This window comes from Apteryx rowi, unplaced genomic scaffold, assembly GCF_003343035.1.
Source record: "Apteryx rowi isolate R43461 unplaced genomic scaffold, aptRow1 scaffold_946, whole genome shotgun sequence".
Classification (NCBI taxonomy): Eukaryota; Metazoa; Chordata; class Aves; order Apterygiformes; family Apterygidae; genus Apteryx; species Apteryx rowi.
Window position 1 is genome coordinate 73,735 of NW_020451256.1, and position 22,501 is coordinate 96,235.

General features: G+C 35.8%; 1 protein-coding gene across 1 annotated transcript in view; it reads right to left on the minus strand.

Annotated features, from left to right (window-relative positions):
• The window catches only part of ABI3BP (ABI family member 3 binding protein), a 177,355-nt gene that overhangs the window by 40,758 nt on the left and 114,096 nt on the right, over positions 1 to 22,501 (minus strand). The window contains exons 34-48 of the mRNA XM_026092199.1: positions 21,874 to 21,942; positions 15,986 to 16,060; positions 14,227 to 14,274; positions 13,647 to 13,721; positions 11,673 to 11,747; positions 10,808 to 10,882; positions 9,496 to 9,570; positions 8,749 to 8,823; positions 7,845 to 7,919; positions 7,125 to 7,199; positions 6,536 to 6,610; positions 4,783 to 4,857; positions 4,227 to 4,301; positions 2,989 to 3,054; positions 2,652 to 2,726 (exon numbers count right to left, since the gene is read on the minus strand). Coding sequence (XP_025947984.1) covers positions 2,652 to 2,726; positions 2,989 to 3,054; positions 4,227 to 4,301; positions 4,783 to 4,857; positions 6,536 to 6,610; positions 7,125 to 7,199; positions 7,845 to 7,919; positions 8,749 to 8,823; positions 9,496 to 9,570; positions 10,808 to 10,882; positions 11,673 to 11,747; positions 13,647 to 13,721; positions 14,227 to 14,274; positions 15,986 to 16,060; positions 21,874 to 21,942 — 1,083 coding nt within the window. The remainder of the gene's footprint in view (positions 1 to 2,651; positions 2,727 to 2,988; positions 3,055 to 4,226; positions 4,302 to 4,782; positions 4,858 to 6,535; positions 6,611 to 7,124; positions 7,200 to 7,844; positions 7,920 to 8,748; positions 8,824 to 9,495; positions 9,571 to 10,807; positions 10,883 to 11,672; positions 11,748 to 13,646; positions 13,722 to 14,226; positions 14,275 to 15,985; positions 16,061 to 21,873; positions 21,943 to 22,501) is intronic.

A 22,501-nucleotide genomic window follows, 5' to 3' on the forward strand; every position in this document is an offset into this window, starting at 1 on the left:
CATTTCCAGAAGACTCCTAAAAGAAGGAACCTGCTCACCTGGGATTACACACAGCATGCAGAGCACGGCAATAGCTGCCTTATGACAATTTTGTGACACAACAGCTCCAATAATGAAGCTTCAGTTCTAGCTGGCAACTGGCACTAGTACAAACACATGGAAATAATGACTCCTGGGCACTCCAACTTGCACAGTTGAAATGAGATTGCTTAAACAGTACTTCAGCAGTCACCTACAACAGCATTAAGCACAATAAACTACATTTAAAGCAATTTAAATGTCTATTATTATATTTATACCGCTGATTTAGTTAGCATATGTTCTTTCTTTTTTTTTTAAAATCTAAAACTGCCAAGATACTGCTGAATGTGAGAACAGAAACACATTGTATCGTGTCTGACACAATTGTGTACGCATGCGCAGTTTCACAGTGTGAATTCAAAAGTTACCTGTTGCTGGAGACCAGTATAGATATTAGTCATTCATTACCCATTTCAGTAATCAGATATTAAAAAGCTCACTTATAAGCAGACTGCCAACACAAGTGAATAACAAAATCTCCTCACCCACTACTACAGCCATTGAACATTTAATACTGTAACTCTCTCTGATGTCCTGGAAATGGATGGGCTCATTTGATTTCCCAGAAGGACTAGGAAGGTCAAAGAGCGCTACGTCCAATGAAGACATCCACCTCTATGTAATACAGAAGAGCATGTCATGCTCTAAACAGACTATTTTTAGTCAAATTTAAATATACAAGAATCTTCTCTTCGCAGGTCTTGCTGTTAAAATTAAAATATGGTGGGCTTTTCAAAATTATATGCAGGAATTAGTAGCCCAAATCATAAAGTCAACAATGGGTATCAAATTACCAAAGCTACTTTGGAAATCCTAATCTATGGAAACACTGCATAGCTAAAATAAATAAATAAATAAATGTGTAGAGTAGATGATACTGTACTCAGGTTATCCTAACCTGGCTAGCACACATTAAAGTAGCAGTTACTGCTAGCACTGTTGGTAGTAGCAGATGAAGAGCCAAAAGCTTAATTTGCATATGGTTATTATTTTAAACTTGCATTATTGATGAAGAATTACAAATTCTGTATTTGATAAATTCATAGTTGTATAAAAAATCAGTATTTATATTGACATAATAAATGAATGCTGTGTAAAATTAAAATGTGGATACCGTCTTTATTATGAATTAGCACTGACATTATTATTTTGATTGCTTGGAAGAATCAAGTAAAATTGAAAAAGGATAAGTGATCTTTTTCACTCAAGCAAAACAGTACTTTGAATAAATCTTTGCAGTTAGGGATATATGGTAACTGCACAAGTGTGTAAAATGTGTAAATTAAGGTTACAGTTCTCACCCCTTCTGACATTCATCAACTGAGAACCTTCTCACTGCAGAAAGTATCCAAGCATCTGATAGTCACCATATGAGTAGGTCCCACATGAACACAGCACCCGCACAACTGGCAAGACACCTGGCTTCAAGGCTTTCTCAGCACGCCTTCTGACTTGGACTTAAACAATAATTCAGTAATTATGTTCAAAAATTTTTTTCAGCATATTATTGTGGACTTACCATCTGAAAAACATCCGTGCATAGCAGTCACATAATAATCTGCAAGTTTACAGTGACTGAATGTCAGTATCATCACTTTACAACAACAAACAAAAAGCTATGCACCAGCTTTTCAAATAGAAGCAGAGCTGACAGTGTTTGAAACTGGAATTATTTACCGTAGACCCAAAATAAAGTGCTGGTAATAGGGTTGAGGAAATCTATCCTGTTTATTCACCTGACCATGCATTTATATATACATAGTTTTTCTGTCAATACTGATTTGTGTTCACTGCAGATATTAGATAAAACTTTACAGAGTATCAATTCAAACGTGAGGAAGTTAGGTGGGTCTAGTCAGCATTAGTTTAGATTCTGTTCATGTTTTATTTCAGAAGCAATCTTAATCAAAAACCCATCATGGTGTTAGTAATCAACACTAGAATCACGGCGCTTGCTTGCGAACCTGGTACGGTACAGTTACTGACCAGGCATGGCTCTGCCATGAAGCCCAATGAATACGTTTTACTGTTCTGTGATACTAACAACAGGGCTAACTCTCTAAAACTGATTTGATTTCTTCTGCATCCATACACAACCTAGTACAATGGTAGCATCAATCCTCTCTTAGGCCCTCAGCAGTCAGAAAAACATTAGATACACAGAGTATCATGGCCTAAAGAGTATCACAGCATGTTGTATACATAGGAGCAGTTCTGGCAAAAGCATTCCATTTTTTGTGACACAAAATTTTACACAGAGCAGTATAATGTTTGTTTTTCAGAACACTCCCTGCATAATTAAAAAAGCTCTGCTTCCCACTAGCAGCTAATCAGCTTAATCTGAAGCCATACCAACTATAAACACATGGTTTATAAAATGAATTTTAACCAGGGTGGGCACACACTAAAGAAGTATATAGCATGACCAGTAACAGTAACTACATACAGTACCCTGAGCAATTAACTTCTATGGTCAAATACAATGAAATATATTGAAGAGCTTAAGGTGATCTGAGGAAGAAATATTCCTGCCTTTTCAGTGGTAAGTTAAAAAAACACCTCACCTCTACCTGTTGCTGGCGCAATCCATTTTGGCAGTCCAGGAGTTTTTGTTCTAGCTGGTGCTAGTGTGGTTCTACTAAGAGCTGCAAGGAAAAAAAAAAGTTATATATGCAGTACCAACAATTCTATGTTAGAGAAGAAAAAGTAAGTTATTCTGATGACACAAACAATTCTCTTTTTCCTAATTTGGAAAAGCTTTATCTGTAGACTGATTAATTGAAAGAAAAATAGAAAAATACCTTATTTTCCAGCAATACTTAAAAGTCCACTAAAAATAGGTGAAAATAAATAAATAGAAAAGTAAATTCACTTCTCCCCAACCCAAATTGAATAATCAATTATTACCAGGTCTGGTCTGTGATTTATCAGATGGCTTTGGTCTTGCAGAAGTGAGACGTGTTTTATGTGGTGCTGAAAGAAATAAACTTTAGTTTAAATACTATGCATAAAAGGAATATCAATAATGCAGTGTAATTTGCGACAAAAAAATAGGTCCATGCACCAATGCGAAACAGCAAAATGGACACATGAGAATTCTATGAGTTCTAATCCAAAATGCACGCTGAAAATGCTAGTTTCTTTAGTGGTCAGATGACTCCAATCATCATGCAGTCTGACCAGTTACATTCATGTTTAGGTTTAGGAAAAGGTAAAAAATATTTACAGCCAGTTACCCAACTGTATATGGATACAGAGTTAGCTCTGCAAGGTATCCATGGTCTTAAGACATTTAATTAGGGTCTGTAAAAACAAACAAACAAACAAAAGCCTCAAAATAAAACACCAAACTGAACCCCAAAAAATCAAGTAGTCAGATAAAAACATGAAACATTAAAATATTGCTGAGCAAACAACTGGAAGCATTCAATGCAGACACAGTACAAGCTGTCGAAATGTAGTGCCATCATCAAGGTTAAAATTAGAAGCCTTCAGCCTTTACCTAGTGTTGCCTTTGACTTGCCAAATAATTTTGATATTTTAGGTGTTGCAATACCTGTGTGAATCACATTGACAGCTGAAAATATTAAGAAGTAGTCACTGCCATCTCAAGCCAAGTTATGGGCTTCTAACTCAGCACTTCTTTCCATAAATACAACTAGTTATTTCATATTTGAAACTAATAACCATTCTAGCAATATCATACAATCCAGCAGAACTTCTAAAGAACAATTTCCCTGTCTGAAGTGTCAGAGAAAACACGTATGAGGGGAAAAATATATTACCTATTTTTGACATTTATATTTGGGAAAAGCTTTACAGATTTAGATTTAATATTTCAAAGAAAAAGGTGGAAGTCAGTTACATTTATCTTTTTAACACTATACGTCTGAGAACCAAAACACACAGTACTAATCCTGTTTAAAAGCTTTGTAACATTTGTGAGGCAATACTGAGTTTGGTTTTCAGAGCAATGGAATATATAGAAACATTCCATGAGGGGGAAAATGATTTTTCATGTTATATATTTCAAATAATTGTTTTAAAGGTACCCATGAACAGACCATTCAACCATAAATTGTAGTGATTCTACTTCAGAGCTACAGACTCTCAATACAGTAAATGAAGAAAATCATACCAATTACCTGATTTCAACTGGGGAATTTCAGTCACTAGAGCACTTTTGGGCTTGGGTGAAGGCTGGTACGTTTCATTGGGAACTGAAAGTGAAGATATCACTGCTTATCAAATGCAAATGATTACTTTTAAGATATCAGACACCTTAGATAGACAAGAAATTCAAACTGTCTTTGTGCAGACCATATACAAAAAGGGTCAGTGCTAGAAATCTGGCGGAAAAACATGATACAGATAAGAGACTAGACTTCTCAAGACTGAGAAGATATACATCATTAGCAAGTCAGACAACAGAAGAAGAAAAGATGATCAGTTATTGCTTTTTTAGATGACTGCTCAGCCCTGCACGTGAAATATTTATTTCTAGAAAGAGTTACAAACAAAATGGCTGGAAAATTAGAAACAGCAACATTGTGTACATGCCCTGCAATGTGACTAATAAATGACAAGAGCTAAAGAAACACTTAAGGTCTTTCTGTTGATTAAAAGGTAACTACAGTCATATTGCAAAAGCAGAGGAAGAAAAGCTTTATGAAAAATAAGCTGACATAATATTTTCATTACCCAAAGTCACTTTGGACCCATCAACAACATGAACCGTTATAAGGTTAATTGATCCCAGGTGTGTCGTCCTTGGAGCTATGAGAAATAAAACACTGTTGTGTGAGAAGTGAAATTAAAGAAGTTGCATTTCATTAAGGATCTGTGTCCTTCGTTTCCTGAAATCCTATCTACACATCTGCTGAGACAACTTGCGCAGACACGAGACAGCCACGTGCTCTGGTTTGCCCGGCGCTCTGTTAGTGCCACCAGGCGCAAGGTGCAAGGGCTCCGCTGGGCCCCCCAGGCAGCCCAGAACAAACGCCTCGGGGCGGGGAGGGTTCCGACGGCCTCCTGCCTTCCCCAAACCGGGTGCGCTAATTCGCACTGCTCTCACAGTTTTCTGAAAGTTTGTAGGAACTTTTTTTTTTTTTTTTTTTTTTTTAATCTTTAAGGCATCCTTCCCTCACTCAAATCTGATTGAATTTAGCCAAAGATTTCCAAGTTAGTGCAGGAAACGGAGGGCTTAGCAGGCAGAGACACAGACCCTATGCCTCTTTTCCTTCAGAAATAAAGTCAAAATACAGAAGCTGGAAGGAAACCTACTTATCAGCATAGAATGGTGACTACACAGCACCATTTGTTTTAAACAACTTCCCTGACAAACAATAGTTTCTTATGCAAATGCATCATTATAATGACTTAACTTTTATAAGGAAAAGGAAAATCCTTTAAGTTCTGTTTTCTAAAATTCTTTGACTAAAACTAATTTTTATTTGAGCCAAAACTATTGCTCACTGCAATGACATGATTGGAAATAGCTCTAATTCAGCTAATTCTTCCATAACACCTAAAATCTAGTTTGGTTACTTATGGACGATCTTTCAAAATAATCCTTTAGAAAATAAATCTTTCTACTGGACTGTTCAGTTCAATTTTCATGGTAAAAATATATGTGCAGTTCTTTAAAGAACAGGGTCACTGCTTAAGTTCTTTCTGCTGTATAAAAAAGGGCTAGAAGTCTAAGGAAAAAAAAGGGAGGGGGGATGATAAAACTATTCATCAACCTATGGTACTTGCCTAAAAAATAAAATATAATTAGTTTGAAGTTTAAAGATTAGGAAGAATTCAGAGCTGCTTTTTATGATCATGATGTCATTCCTTCCCTAGTAATTTTTTTTGTTCTGCTGTAACCTTCTACCTAGTAATTTTTATGAAAATAGTTGTATGCCACCACAGTTCAGGCTGAGGGTGAAGTATCGTACATTCTTCATTATAACTATGCATACCTAGAATCTACTGTAGTTACTGCAAGAATCACTGATGGGAAGGAGATCCCTATACTCTTAGTATCTGACTTTTCCTGGACTAGGATTCCAAAACCTGAGTTTCAAGAGTATTTGAGAAGCTGAAGAAAATCCTATCCATTTATTTCAGACAATAAATTCCCCAAGAAGAAAAGAACTCAGTGAAGCTGGCTACAGCAATATACTTTTAATAAAAGTAAACAAATTCTTCATGTTTTTAATGGCTACTACCCACCAATTAAACAAGCAACTCTTAAAAACCCCCCAGCCATCTTAACTTCTGCACTCCATGGAGAGAACTGATGCAATTCTCAGGCATCCTCTCAATTTTGTTAATGTCTGTTGATCAGTGATACTAATTTCTCTCTAGATAACATTCGTAACACATGACCACAGTACTGAAAGACAGCAGAAAGTATTGCTAAGGCAGTGCCACAATAACACTTTTAAAGTTGCAAACTTTAAATTACCGGGTTTAGTCTGTGGTACTTCTGGCCCGACAGATGTTTTGGGTTTGGAAGGAATGAGCAGTGTTTCTTTTGGAGCTGAAAGAAAGGAGAAAGATTATTATTGTATTCTTCAGGACTCATAATCCAAAGCCATGTTTAGCCCAGAAAGTGCATGCCTCAAATGCCTGTAAAAAAAGACAATAACAATTCCATGGGTTTCTGGAACCTGAAAGAAAATAATTGTCCAAAACACAGGAAGTTCTAATACTGTGCCAAAGGATAAGCTGAGTTAGTGGCTACAACTCTTGTTCCTCTGAAGAACTTTAATGAAAAATTAGACCACTTAATTTGGTTGGAGAACTGAGAAATACAGGCTTCTGAATAGAGATGAGCTGTAGGCAATTTCTGCATAACTTCTAGGATAGAGCTGAGAGTCTTCTGTATTAGGAGACATGCATGTGTGTAAACAGAATGAAGGACAGTGGAATGATGCTACACAAAGTAACATGCCAGAATATGTCTTCTAGAAACTTCATTTTCAATTGAAAATTGAAATTTTCATTGAAAAATGAAAAATACCTGCATCTGAACTTTAAGGAAACTTATTTACCCATTGTTGCCCTTGACTGCTCAGTGGTAGTAGAAGATTTTGTAATAAGTGGTTGTGGGGTTGTTTGAAGTATTGCTGTTAGGGAGAAAATGTGAAGCATCTTAGAACGTCAAACTGTAATGGAAACAAAGTAGCATTTGCACTACTTCTAAAACTTTCAAAATGTCTCAAACAAAAGAGAAGTAAAATATCTTAAAATCAATTGTTGGCAGAGATATAGCAGCTAGTATCTTTCTATTAACTTCTTTATATTCCTTTGAGAACAAAAATGGGAATAGACACAGGACAATATAACATTTTAAAACTATTTTGGTTTTATTATAGGTCACAATTTCAATTGCTAGGTGTACAAGCACATTTCAACAAGCATTTTATTGGCAAGACAATGCACACATAGAGGAGCCTCTCTGATTTGGTAATCAGAGAGGACTCAGTGTATCTAACCCCCCAAATCTGTCAAGACTCAAATTACTACATTTGACTCATCATTTGCTATATGTAATGGAAGGGAGGAAAAACCTTATTGATGCCCTAATAAAAATCCTTCCATTATCTTCAGTGTAGTTTTAAAATATTTTGGATTCACTGACTTAAGTGAAATGCATCTGATTCAGCACAAAATCAGCTATGAATAACGCTCCTGAAAAGCACAAGAACTGAGGCTAGATGAAAAGAATGATTAAACACAAACACACAAAATTACAGGAATGACTCCATTACCAGGTTTGGTGTGTGGCACTCTTGACTTGGCAGATGTTTTTGGTTTGGTAGGAATGAACTGTTTTTCAGTTGGAGCTGAAAAGAAACAAAAAGAAACCAGCACCCAGAACAATAAATGCCAAGTTATTTGAAAGGAAAACAAACAAAAAAACAACCCAACACATTGTATTCATAGTACACAAGGAACATAAGTTTGATCTGATCTGCAATAAGGCAAATTATATAAGGGTAAAGCTGAAAATCAATCAGTTGGAATTTCTGCAAAGAAAGAAAAAGAAATTAAATGGTCACTGACATGGACAGAATTTCCAAAAATTACATACAAATTTGTAGCTTTGCATGAGGCACTGAAGAATATTGTCACAAACAGCATACAGTAAAGTAATGGCAGAAAAAAAATTGGCAGTAATGGCCTCCATCTTGCACATCTTCCATATGTGAATATCTGAGTGCAGTATCTATTTTTCAGTGGGTGCTTCAGATCAGACTTGATCTATAAATTAACTTTCTAAGTCTTATGTGCAAACTAATCAATCCTGGAATCTCCACTCTTCATTATAATTCTTGCCATGCAGTATCATTTACTGGAAAAGGTATTTTAGCATTTACAGGAAACACTTGCGAGTCTGTGATCCACACCAGTATAAAAGATCCTCAAAAAAAGAAAAAAATAATAATCAAATTCTCGCAATCTATCCTAGTCTGTACATGCTTCATCACTCATGTTCTGAAGAATCATTTTCTGCATATGAATATTGCAGCAGGTAGCTCCAGATGTGAAAAACATGGCACAGAAAGCGTACAAAGTTATGTAAACAGATCATTTAATAAACTCCCTCTAGGAATGTCTTCTCTAACAAGAATGGAAAAATTAAGTTATTATTTATGAAATGCACATGGTTACCCAGTGTTGCCTTTGTCCACTCAGGAATATGAGGAATCATAGTGGTAACTGGCTCATGGAAGGGTGGAATGATTCCTGTTGGAAAAAATGTGGATAAATCCTCAGAAAAATGAAGACACACTTCCTCCTCCCCCTGCCCTCCCTCCAAAACACTTCAGCACCATACTATGTCCACCAGGAAAGGAGTGTTTTAAAACAGCAGTAGGCATTTGCCCTCAGACATTTATGTTCAAAAGTTCCAATTTTTGTTTTTAATATCTAGATACTTAAAAAAAAAAAAAAGCCACCTTCGGTGAAATCACTGATTCTCTTAAACAGATTGGTCAGATGTATTCAAATTGGAACAACCCCACGATACAACAGAAGAGACTCCTCAGTCTAATTTGACTGAAAATGTGTGACAAAGGAAAAGCACTGCAACAGCTCTAAGAGGCTTCTCTCATAAGAGCTTCAAAGACATGCTGTAAACAACAGAAGCATGTTGCTCAAATACAAGCTGTGAACATCTTTTTAGAATTGATTTAAATATACAGGTCACTACTATCTGTTTCTGGTAATACCAGCATAACACTAAAAACTCTTAAACTGCTGCAGTTTCTATCAGAGGTATTACTTAAATGCCACACTGCTGAGGTTTCCTAAGCTAGAATGGTAAACAGGTAACAGCAACTTTATTGCTGAGAACCTTTTCTAGAAAGCAATTGCTAAATTATCAACCTTAGCTTGACAAAAGGCAAGATAATTTACCAGGCTTGGTGTATGGAGCATCTGGGATGGGAGCTGCTTTAGGTTTAAAGGGTGTATGTTGCGGTTCTTTAGGAGCTGAAAGAAAAGACCAGTTATAAAGGATCTATACTCTTCAGAAATTAGTCAGGTTTATTGCATAGGCACTGGATACCTTGTGCCTGCAAGGGAGAAACAAGTTTTTCATGTGAGTGATTGCAAAATTTAAAGTCAGAATACAGGAATTTAAAGGGAATAAACAGCCACTAATGAAAAAATGGGTGCAGAAGCGATCAAGTAAGCAAAAGCTTATCTGGAGACAAGCAACAAAAACTGAAAGAACACAGACAGTCTTAGCTGAGATATTTCCATCTGTATTTCAGAGCTGATAACTGCAATACCCATGAATGCTTATCTCTGTAAGTATCAAAGAAATTACAATATGTGTGAGAATGAAAGAGGTATCTTCTGCAAAGACAACAAAACAGCTAAGAATCTTTCAATACCTGGAACAGAGCAGAATTAAGCTGAGTAAGTTTAAAAAGCAAACAAACAAAAAACCCAAAAACCAAACAGATGACATGAAAAACAGAAGAAGAATCTATAATCTTTGGTCCAAGGAGCAGTAGGGAAGAAATAATAACGACCAGCCCAAGGTCATGTTTTTACCTATTGTTGCCTTTGGTTTTTCAACTGTAAATGTTACAGGTACCAAAACTGCATAAAAAACAAGAACATGTGCAGAATTAGTGATAAGTACCACCAAAAGGGTAGAAAAACTCCCTTTTACATGACCAATTTCTTTCCAAATGTGAACGCATACTGTAAGTTCCCTTTTAATTATTTATTGGTGGAATTGGTGGAAATTCCAAACCATCAGGAGTTACAGAGGTTGGCAGTTCCCTAACATGTGAACTGTGAAGTCTATTTTAAGGGTCAAAGTCCATTACCAGGGCACACTTGAACGGATATATGAGTGGTATGAGTTACAGAGATTTAGAGTCACAGATGAAGCCCTCAAGGATGGTTTTGATAGGCACAAAAGAGATGCAGTTTCCCAAGAACATTGTTGTAACATTTGTATATAGTTTACACAGCTATGCAGATTATTCATCAGTGACAACTGTCATGTGGCTGAAGAGCACACACATATGACTCTCTGAAACTCAGCCATTAAAAATATAAATCTGTTCAATCTTTAAACATGTATTTAATGTTTGTTAGAAAATCTATTTTTTTCTAATATTAAATGTTACTCAACACTTGATTCACTGAGGAAAAACAACCCAAAGGAAAACTTGACTATTCAAGCACAACAAAATAGCAATGTATTTACCAGGTTTCGTCTGTGATACACCTGGACTTGGTGATGCTTTAGGCTTGGAGGAGACTCGTCGACTATCTTTTGGACCTGGAAAGATAAGCAAAGTTTTGAACACCATAATGAGGATGATGGTTAAACATAGATCTTCTGATTTTCCTGACAAGAGACTCATTTTCCACAAAGAAAATTTTTATTTTTTAGAAATTATTTTTTCCATTTGAAAGTAATCAGAAAGAGATTTCATGCCAATGGGATCAACAGTATGTTAGTGCACAGACTAAAAATAAAGTGACTGTGACATTGCAGTGTTGGATTAACTGTCCATCCCTCTGTCAAACAGAGCTTGTAAACTGCTGTAGTTCTAACAGGTCCCCTAGCTGTTGTCTTGGATGTTCCATATTCCAAGAATCTGCTGCTCTTTTAAATCCACGTTGCATAAAAAAAAGTCTTCAGCAAAGCAGTGAAGCAGAAGGAACACGGAAATTTACCACTCACTTTCAAATGGACAGAGCTATTCCAAAGTGGAGTTTTGGGAACAGGAAAGTACTGTAATTTGACACTTGTGAATAAATATCTGGAAAACATAAGTACCTCTTTCACATTCTATGGCAATTGAGACAAGGGTTTTCCAGTGTGTAAGGGCTCAAAATGAGACAGTTAACTCCTCCCCTTTCCTAACCATTATACAAGCTACTGACATGTATAAATATCTAGCCATATTTTGTTTCACGACAGCTATAGAGCAGAATTTTACTATAATAGTAAAACACTGCCTATTCAATAAGTATCTGCATACATTCACAGAGCTCAACAATTTTGACTATTTTCAATATGATAAACTTTCATGCACTAAAGGACAAAGTAATAATAAACTTACTTGCTCTGGTTGGAGGAACATGCGGACTAGGTGATGTTTTAGGTTTGGAAGGCCCACGACGTGTCTCTCTAGGAGCTGAGAGAAAGAAACTGGGTTACACGGTACTAACATTTTCCCAGGGATCAGTGTCCACTACCACCAGTAACCCACCTAACCAATAAAAACACAGAACAAAAGACTTGAACCAAAGATTTTGTGTGGAAGAGATACAAAGGAGAAGTTTCTCAGGAACAAAATCAGTCTGCAAAGAAAGGAAACAATCTTGCTTGAGAAACTATCAACTAAGTGTGTGAGAGAATTTCTGGTTCTGTTTAGGAGGGAGGAAAAAGAAAATAATAATTTCAAATACAAAGACATCACTGCATGATAATGGAGGCTATACTGGAATGATTCATAGTATCATATACAACCAATAAAAATGTCTTAGTCAAAAGGGCCACATACTCAAGGATACGTACTACCCAGTGATCACTGAACTGATTCTGTTTTGAGAGTGGAATTGAGGTTTAAACGAAATAGAATTACTCTTCAGACGCTTTATGAAGGACTGAATCTCATTTACTGAAACTGGAGGGCAAGGAAAGGGGAAAAAGAAAATTTGCAGCATGCAGGTTCTTTTTGCCCAAACCACATGACTTTCTAAAATGGTGCTCCCTCTAGAGTGTTACTGAGAATGTGTGAGTTAGGCTCTTGTTTTGATCTGCCCTCTGCCTCTTATCATTAAATATTGAAGGAAATTCGCCTATGTAAAGTGCATAAAAGCTTGGAAAGTATAAGGATTCCTCTCAATTCTTATGATGAAAATTGAAAGAGCAACAGATGACCTTGGCAGTTAAATTATTAAGGCACATACAAAGAAAGGTGACAAACCTTCACAGGACTGCTCTTAATGGCTTGTTTTGAAGGGGAAAGACAGTATGACCATCCAAATAAGAAAGTATCATTACCTACTGTTGACTTTGGTTTCTCAGTTCTAAACGTAATTGGATCCAGGACTGCATAAAAGTAATGAAAACCGAAAACAACTAATCACAAAAACAATCAAAATATTACAATCAACACCGCCACAATGACAATACTATCCCTACTACAGCCAAGGAGCCATGGTGACTCCTCCTTGAAATTCAATACATGACTGTATTACGCAACTTGGAACTGTCTCCAGCTCAAGGCAATAGCTCCAACACACAGCACAGCCCAAATATAAATCTGGAGCTTTTGTAAAAAGCCCCAAAGAAACTGTGGGTGATTCTTCCTTTCAACTTTGTACACTTTCCTGGCTTATTTCAAGGTTTTGATTAAGAAACCAGGTGCAGATTTATGAGGGGAGAAAGGAATCTTAGTGAGTTGTCATCTTCCTGCCCATTTTCCACAGCAGCACCACCTAATATTGCATATACCTTGGGTACCTCATGCAATTTCTAGTATGTGTTGTACAACTTCCTCCATCGTCAGTTAGTCCAGCATTGTACATTGCTCTATACTGAGCTCTACAGGTAACATTACAGAAAGTACTGCACATTCCCGAATCTCTGAACAATGGAAGGGCTCTGCAAAACCAGCTGAAAAGAAAGAATGAATAATTGTGGGCGGAGGGGGAGTGCCCAATTTGAGAATCACAGAAAAAACCTTCCTCTTTGCAATGACACCTCTCTTTCTCATTTTCACATTGCCCAAACTCATCCAAATTCAAACAGAAAAGAGAGAGTTTCACTGAAGACTCTGTTATTGCAAATTGACTTTGCACAGAAAATTACCACTGTTGCAGTGACTTATAATGAGAAAAGTCAAGAAAGAGAGTTCAAACTTACCAGGTTGCTTACAGATTCCACATGTGATACTGGATCCTATCCTTCAAAGAATGCTTCAACAAATACACCAAGCAATTCAAATAATTGTGAAGCCCCAACGATCACAGTAGGATTTGTAAGATATGCGTATCAGTGTGATAAGATAAAGAAACAATGTACTTACCAGGTCTGGTTTGTGGCACCTCCGAGCTTGGTGAAGTTTTAGGTTTGGAGGGAACACGGTGCATTTCTTTTGGAACTGAAATAAAAAAAATCTGACTATTAAAATCACTCAAGAATTTGAGACTGACAGAAGGCATAACATCTAAAGAGAACACATGCCTTGCAACCCCCTGGAGACACAAAAAGCTAATATGAGTAATGGAGTATGAATGTCTGGTACGCAAAGAGATGGTGCTGATGGAGAATCTCTGTAACAGGACCAAATAAAGCAAGGCCAGGATGGATGGCTGACTTGGAGACTAGTGTAAAAGATGAAGCATATTACAGAAACTGAATATAAAGAAACATGGTCAAAGCAAGATTGTGGTGCTTCCATCTACTTTACAGAACAAATTTGTGTGAGGAAAACTAAACAAAAATGAATATGAATTGTTAGTGCAAAATAACAAAGAAACCTTAAAGAAGGACTAAATTTAATTGTAAAAAATTATGACAGTGAAGTACAATGAACATATACTTATGGTGCTAGTTCTCTGTCGAGAAGAAAAAATAAATGTGATTCCTGTAGTTAGTACTTTTACCTATTGCTGTTTTTGGTTGATCAGTTCTAAATGTTACAGATTCCAGGACTGTATGAAAAACAAAGCATAAAAGCTATCATGAGAATTGAAGAGATTAATTCCACTTAAAATTAGTATTATTTGTATAATAATTACACTACAAATTATATATTGTCCCATACAAAGCTATTATATTAAACAGTTTCTATCTGAGACAACTGGGGACTAAGCAATTTAAGATGAAACATACTCCTTAACTGTGAGCTTAGTTCTCTCATGTGCTTCAAAGAGATATCCAAATATTTATCACTTCCTTATTCAGAAAATGGCTCTTGGGGGACACAAAACTCTTCTCTCTGCGATGTATTTTAAAGGCAGTTTACATATACAATTGCACTTGGAGAACATTTGCTTGCTCTGGATGCTGTATTATTAAAGAGCATTACAGCGTACTGTGCTACATGACCATATACATTAGCTCCAGACTGGTATGAACTTAAAAATAAAACAGGGTATTTGCATAAGGATGTAAAACAAATGCTGTTTTCTTGCATTTCCCTCATTAGAAACAGAGGCACAATAGAAATGTCTTCCCTTTCTGTGTCAATTCCTCTGTACGGGTGATAATCAAAGAATTGTTATAAATTTTTGTTATTTGGATATTTGAAGACTATCACAAGAAGGTAAGTGGATGATGCTGTTAAAAAAAGTTCCGTATCTTATGGATTCCTGAAAAAACAATTAATAAGTGTTTTGTTTTAAACACAGAACAGTCCAAACTTGCAACATCTGCAAGACAAAACTCTCTGGTAAGAAGGATAGGCTACCGTAGTAATAAAAAGAATGGCCACAAAAGTAAGAACATTCAAAACATATGCACTGAGTTTATGAAGAGTTGCATTTTAACTTGTAGTTTGGAACCAGTATTTGATAATCAACTGCCATGATTCAAAAATTAGGGGAGAACAAGGATTTTGACTGTTTTTTAAACAAGAAAATCATGTTTAATAGACACCATTAGCTTTCAAAACGATTGCTCCATGTCACCAACTCAAAGATCTTCAGTAAAGTGATTATCATGAAACTTTTCACATTTACCAAAAGAGAATATCTTGATATTTGATACACTGGTAATTTTCTGTTTTGCTATTACTACAAAAACAATTAATATTCTGGATAACACAGAACATTGAGTCCTTTTTTCCACATACCATTGAATTCAACAGAACTCATGTTTAATGACATAGTAAATGAAAATCCAGTATTTTGGAATACTGCATAGATAACTATTAATACCAGGAATATTAATAGACAAATAATATATATGCACTTGTTAATTAACAAATAGTAGCTCTGCACTCAGTACTTTACTTGTTCATGCAGAAAATAATAATGCCACGAAATGAAACAACTGTGAATTGAAAGGGTAGCATCATCCCGTTCACTCTAACAATGCTAAGCGGTACATGGAGAATTCCACCACCTATGTAGCCATAATACGTACTTTAACTGCAAGGAATTCACTTTAGTTACCACTATTTTCTGAGTTAAACAACATTATTCTTTCTGCTGCCACAAGCTAGCAGACATTTAGTCTTTCACATGATGATAAAAACCTAGTGAATGTCTTACTAGTCCTGTACATGGCACACAAATCACCGAATACACAGCAGAACAGAACCCTGTGATGTTTTAAATGTTTTAGATAAAGACAGCTTTTTAGAAATATATTTCAAAGCAATATAAATCATATTAGAAATAATCACACAAAACAGTTTACCATCTTTGGCCTGTGGGATATGAAGTTTGGGTGAAGTTTTAGGTTTAGAAGGAATACGTGGAGTCTCTTTTGGAGCTGGAAGAGAAAAAGTGGGTAATAAGTCGGGTAAATTGCACAGCAATCGAGGCCTGATAGCAGGTTTAGCACACAAACGTAGAAGCTTCCCACCTGCAGTAGAGAAAAGAATTCTTTTTATAGGTAGCAGCAAAGACAAAGCCAGCTATGAAAAAACAGAACCCTGGCTGAGTATTCACATCAGTCTCAGCAGAGGAGTAGAATTTTGGTCATTTTTGGAGCCCAGATTTTCTTTCCTTTCTTTTTTTTTTTAAATAAAAAGTTGGAATTAAATTGTAAGCACAGACAGAAATAATAATGACAAAGGTGATTCAGAGCTGCCCGCCTTGTTTTCTCAAAAAGGAGACATTCCATCTGTGAAGACACCAGTATGCCCAACTATCGTGAATGCCAAGCAAAAGAATCATCTAGAAGAAAAACAAAGTTTAATGAAAGATCCTACAGCATAAGGGGATAACTTCAGTGCGATATTCTGTGATGAGAAAAGCAAACACAACAGCTTGCTAAGGAAATATCATTACCTATTGTTGACCTTGGTGGTTCAATTCTAAATGTAATGGGTTCCAAGACTGTAACAGAAACAGTATGACACAGTAAGTACAGAACATATGTCAGGTAATTTAAAGTTACTCCACTGGTTAAGTATAAAAGAGCTGCTGATACTATACCAAAATAATGTGGATCATCAAATTAACTTTTTTTTTTAATTGTGGGCAATTAAACTTTCTAATAATACAGGTTCAAAAAAAAAAAGAAAATAATTATATATATTTGATAGCAACTGAGCGAAAAATATATAAATAAAAAGGAGAAAACCCTAGAATGATCAAGGGAGGAGATCACACTGCTTATCTCGTAGACAGCAATGGACTCTTGGTATACAGGGATGCCAGGGATCCCACAGTGAGGTATGCTACTACTTTAAAGTGCCATGCTCACCATGACCAAACAATTGAATTTTACCTCTGAGGTGAGCAGTCAAACAAGGACTAAAAGGTACAGCTGTATCAGTATCTGAAAAAAAATTTTTTTCAGAAAGCCTCTAAGCTTTCTCTCGTGATATCCTAATACAATTTGGATCACAAAACCAATGTATCATGACTCTTACCCATTCACAAACTATGCCAAATTGAAAAAAATACTCACAATCCTAAAATATGAAATAGCAGAATCTATAAAAATATCCCAGCAATAAAGGAAATATGTTAAAATAATATTAATGAGGATTTTTTAGATGTTATTGCAAAAAAAAAAAAAATTACCAGTTTTAGAATGTGGTTCTGGTTGAGGGGATGTTTTAGTCTGGGTGGGAATGAATTGTGTTTCAGCTGGAGCTGGGAAGAACAAAACAAAATAATAAAACACAACAAAACCATAAAACTCCCCCCTTTCTCCCTCCCAAAAGCTTTAAAATAATTACTGCCCTAATCCTACAGTGAGGACAAAGAAAAGAAAGTGATACTATTCAGCACTGGCAATCTGACAAAAATCCAGGAACGTTAAATCTATCTTCATTCAGTCATGTTACAGGCTTTGAAATACTAGTAGTGCAGTTTCAGGGATAAAAATTATGGAACAGACTTGGAAAAAAATCCAGCAAATTAAATATTTAAGAAACAAACAAACACCTTTTGAAATACAGAATAAAATTAAATTCTTTATCTCTGCCAAGTATTTTCTGAAGGAATCTGTTTTCTCTCTCAGTATCAACATTATCACATGATAATAACCACTGCCTTCCTGCCTCCGAGAAAAAAATTTGAAGTTTTCCACTTTTTGACTTTCTAAAGTAATAGCAGACCTCAAAGTATACAGCTGCAAAAGAAATGTCATTACCAACTTTAGATAGAGGTGTTTTGGTCTTAGAAGATGATTTGGGCTTCAAATGTATGGATTGTGATTCACTGGATACTGGAAAAAAAACCTTGTAAACATCAGCATTTAAGCACTGGTTATAGTAAATGGTGTCCAACAGGAGACACACATCCACATTTGGCAATGACGAAATGAAGTCTAGGAAATGACTTTCAGTTTGTATCAATGAATAAGCATGGAGAAAACTTATGGTATGAGTTTAATATATGAAATGTTATTGGACATGGGCAAAACTATCAAGACAGAATCATTGAAGAAAGAGATAATATAAGAGTTGGATGTTCTTCTGGAGCAACGTTAGCTGCTAAAAGTTCAGTCAAAAGAAAAGAAAGAGCTAAAAAATGAGGCTAAGAAAGCACTGTTATTCAATGTTGTCCTTGGCCAATCAAAGTCATTAGAAGAGTTTTCAGAGTAGTTTCCAGAGTAGAACTTACTGCAGCTGGAAAAAGGGAATCTAACTGATTTGATGCTAATTAACCAAAATGATTTGATTCTATTTCACCAAATCATTTAAGCAGACACTTAAAGACATCCTTATCTAGTGCAGCATTATATATGCTTTTGGCTGCACCCATGTTTTAAAGAGTAAAGCTTGGAAAACATGTTAAAGTGTTTCCCAGAAAACAATCTGCAGAGCAAATGCAAACAATGTCTCAAATCTTCCTTCAAATTGCTTCTGCTGAGCTTCATTTAACTTACAGAAATGGAGGACTATAATTAATTCAGTATAAAAATGACATACAATCAAAACAGAAGTCGTTGAATTATATATTTTGAAATATTATTTTATGTTATCCCAGTCTTTTGATACATTTTTAATTCCCAGCAGGGCCTAACATAATCCCAGCAATGAACTGGAAGGAAACTAGAAAATCTGGCAGTAGAATGCGGCAGAGCAGTAGCCTTCGGTTGCTCAGCACATGTGTAAGCAAATTTGTAGGATCAATATATTACTGGCATTTTTTTTTTAAATGACAAAGAACTAATTAAAGAAAGCTAGCAAGTAAAATGTCATCATTATGTTTTAGTCATGATCTTCTGGGATGAACAGTCATTCAGAGCTTACAGAACCAGGTCATTCGTGAACTAAGGGCCTATCTATTCTGGCAACAGCTGTCCTGGAGAAGAGGTCCAGTTCAGCTGTGTTGCAATGCACGACAAGGGAACGCACCCTGTGCTGTACAATTATACTGGAACACTGCACCTCTGATGCTGTATCGTCTTTATCTCTAGTATTGACAGGATCTCAGCAAGAGGGGACAAACACAATTCATTTTTCCCTCTATGTTATTTTCAAAGCCACAAAGGTAAGAAACAGTTTTTAATTTAACAATTTAACAGGTTTTTAATTTAACTAAGTCAACGGAGCTATGCTGAGAAATCCGGGAGGATGGGTTCTGCACTAAAAGCTTGTCTGTGGAATTACTACACAGCCAGGGAATGCATTTTCTTGTTCAAATAATGCCATGAAGTATTACACACAAAACATTATGCATCCTAAAACAAAGAGGAAATAGGAACCTCTTAGGATATAAAATCCCAATGTTAATACTGTTAAAATTCTGCAAGATGTTAGCACTAGCAATAGTCCTGACCTATGACTATGGATCCCAAGCCAAATTTTACAAAGACAAGTTTGAACTACGGAAGTCTGAAGCCAACAGTTCTGAAGGTTTGATGAGAAATCAAACCTTAAGTAAAATCTAGAATGACCATGAAACTTGTCAGCTTTGAATCTGGACCTGAATCAGTTCAGAGCTACTGGTATCTTCCAGGTTGAGTTTTATTCTAATGGCACATTTAAAAATAACAATAGAAAATCCCACGTCCCAGCAGCCACCAAGGAGACATCACCTTTGAAGAGAATACTGCTCTGTCCAAAGTGAATGGGTACATCCACTCCCATAATATATAATCTAACTAGCACCACACAACTTAAACCCACTTAAATTATGACATTATTGTTATATAAGGCCTTGTTTGAGTGTTCTGCACAGAAGTAAAAGTGATTCTTCAAGCATGACCATTATGAATTGGTTAATCTGACATCAGAATTGGTTAGTTTGACTTTTATGATATGAGCACTTTATTTGTTAACTACTCATAAACCAACATGTTTGATCATTCTGAGGTTTCTACAACAATGCAATTAATATTTTGGGACTGACTGCAACAGGAATAAAAACTTTTCACTCTTAATAAGAAAGCATAAATAAAAGCTCTTGAAAAATATCATAAGCAGATATGAATACAGGGGAGTAGCACTGTTTCAAGACCGTTTTTAAGGTACAGCTTCAATTCAACGAAAACCCATTCCTACAAAAAGGTAACAAAAGGAAAAATAATGGACATGTGGTTGAGGACCACTAAATCAATTTGCATCTAAAAAGCAGAATGGAATTCTGTCATTAGCTATGACAACAGTGTTACAATCTTCCTTCTAAAAGATGAGAAAATTCTTTCTTGAGAGAAACTAAAAAAGCATTAGAAATAAGTCAGGGAAAAAGATTAGTCAGCATTACCAGTTGTAGTCTGCAGATGCTCAAGAGTATGGGGAATCAGAGTAATGACTGGCAATGGCACATATTTCCTGGTTGCTGTTGGAATAAATGACGTTAGCATACTCCATTTATCTCAGGTGTAGCTACAATTCCTGAAAAGTTTCCCAACTATCTGTATTTGCACTTAAATTTTTAGGATTAACACTCTAATAGAATACTTTGAAATCTACACAAACACATTTGAAATATTTTTATGTCCTGATCATACCCCTGCCTCCAACATTCTTGTCTCCCTGACTAGCTTTCCAATTTGCCCCATACAAGAAAAATCTAAACTTAACTACACAGCCAAAATATAGTAGTGAGATGCTAAATCACAGAAAGCAAAACTAGGATATGATCCAAACAGCAGAATTTTTTTTTCATTTTGTTCTTTTTTTTAAACTGCCACTGAAAAAATATGTGAGATAAAATAAACTCACAAACATAGCAACATAAACTTTTACATCATATCCCTACTCTGCAGGTTAGACCTGCAAAAGACTGAGATTGATCCTGCCCTCAATGAAGTCAACAACATAATTCCCATTTAATTCAACTGTACAGGTTCATGAAAGCCTGTTCTCTTTTCAGCCCTTTTTAGAAATCTGTTCTCATATTAAATCCCATCAACTAGATGTTTTCCTGCTCCCATTTCCTAATTTGGTATTTTAAGTAGCACAAGCTCCACAGATCTTTTATTATGACAAAAGTATTATGTGGAAAAATGGGAAAATAACCAGAAGGAAAAAAAATCTATTTCAGGATGTATTTCATCCCTTGCATTAGTACTTTTATGCTTATTCCAACAGAACATGCATATATGTATGTATTTATTTTGTGATTTCAGCACAGATGTCATATGTCTGGTTCCAGAGCCAAAACCACCATGAATTTTCACTTGCTATTTCAGACTTGCCATAATTTGTTAATATTACCGAGTCATAAATCAACTGCTAAGTATGTCTGCTAACACATATACATTAAATACTGATTATACATATGTAGCTTTGTCTTTACTGTTAGTTTATGCCTTCTGAATAGATTAAATGATATTTAATCACATTTTAGGCACAGGGCCTAAAGAGTACTGTGCTACACAGGATTTTAGAGAAACAAATACATGGCTAAATAATATGATATTTTTTACTAGATGAAATTAAATAAAATCACACAAACAGTAGAGCTATCAGTCCATATGCTTCACAGGTATCTCAGAGGTGCTCACCAAGCAGGCTAGAACCATGGAGAAATAATAAAACACCAAGAACATACTTTCAGTTGCTGAGTTTGGACTACATATGAATAAGGAACAAGGCTAAAGAAAACAGTGTTTCTAATTGCATGTTATCAGACGGATGAAAAGAAGAATGGCTAAAGATGACCAGTAATCATTACCCTCTGAGGTCTTTGGATGTTCAAATGTGTATGGATTCTTAGTAGTGACTGACACTGGAATGGTTGCTGCTGAAATAAAGAACATTTTCTTGAGAGACATACAGGTGCATCTACATCTGTTTCTCAACTTCTGATAAGGCTCAGCTGCTATTGCTTCCCAGTTAAAATTCACCTCCTCCCCAGGATTCAAGTGAAAGAACTGAGTAAGTAAAAATATTACTGAATACTCTTCAACATTAAGTGTTTTGTGTGACCTTTGCTGCTCTTTAAAGATAAAAAGCGTATCTATATCAGGGGGACACTGTCTTCATCCTCCTCTCTGACCATAACTTTTTTCCTCCTCATGGCTGTAGACAGCTGAAGAGACAGTCCCATAGAAATCTTTTTCTTTTGGTATTCTTTCTATTATCTATTATGTATAATCTTTCTACTAATTTTTTATGAGTTTTGTCCTGAGTGATACAAGGGTAAGATCTGAACAAAGGCAGCTGAGGAAGATCTCAGTAGGTTATCTACTGCTACAGAACACGAGATGTTAAAGTTAGAAAGCTTTCCATCTCTATTTACAGAAATAAATTAGGTCTGAAAGGAAAGATCTCCAAAGGCATGAAAGATAAAGGGACCTTGA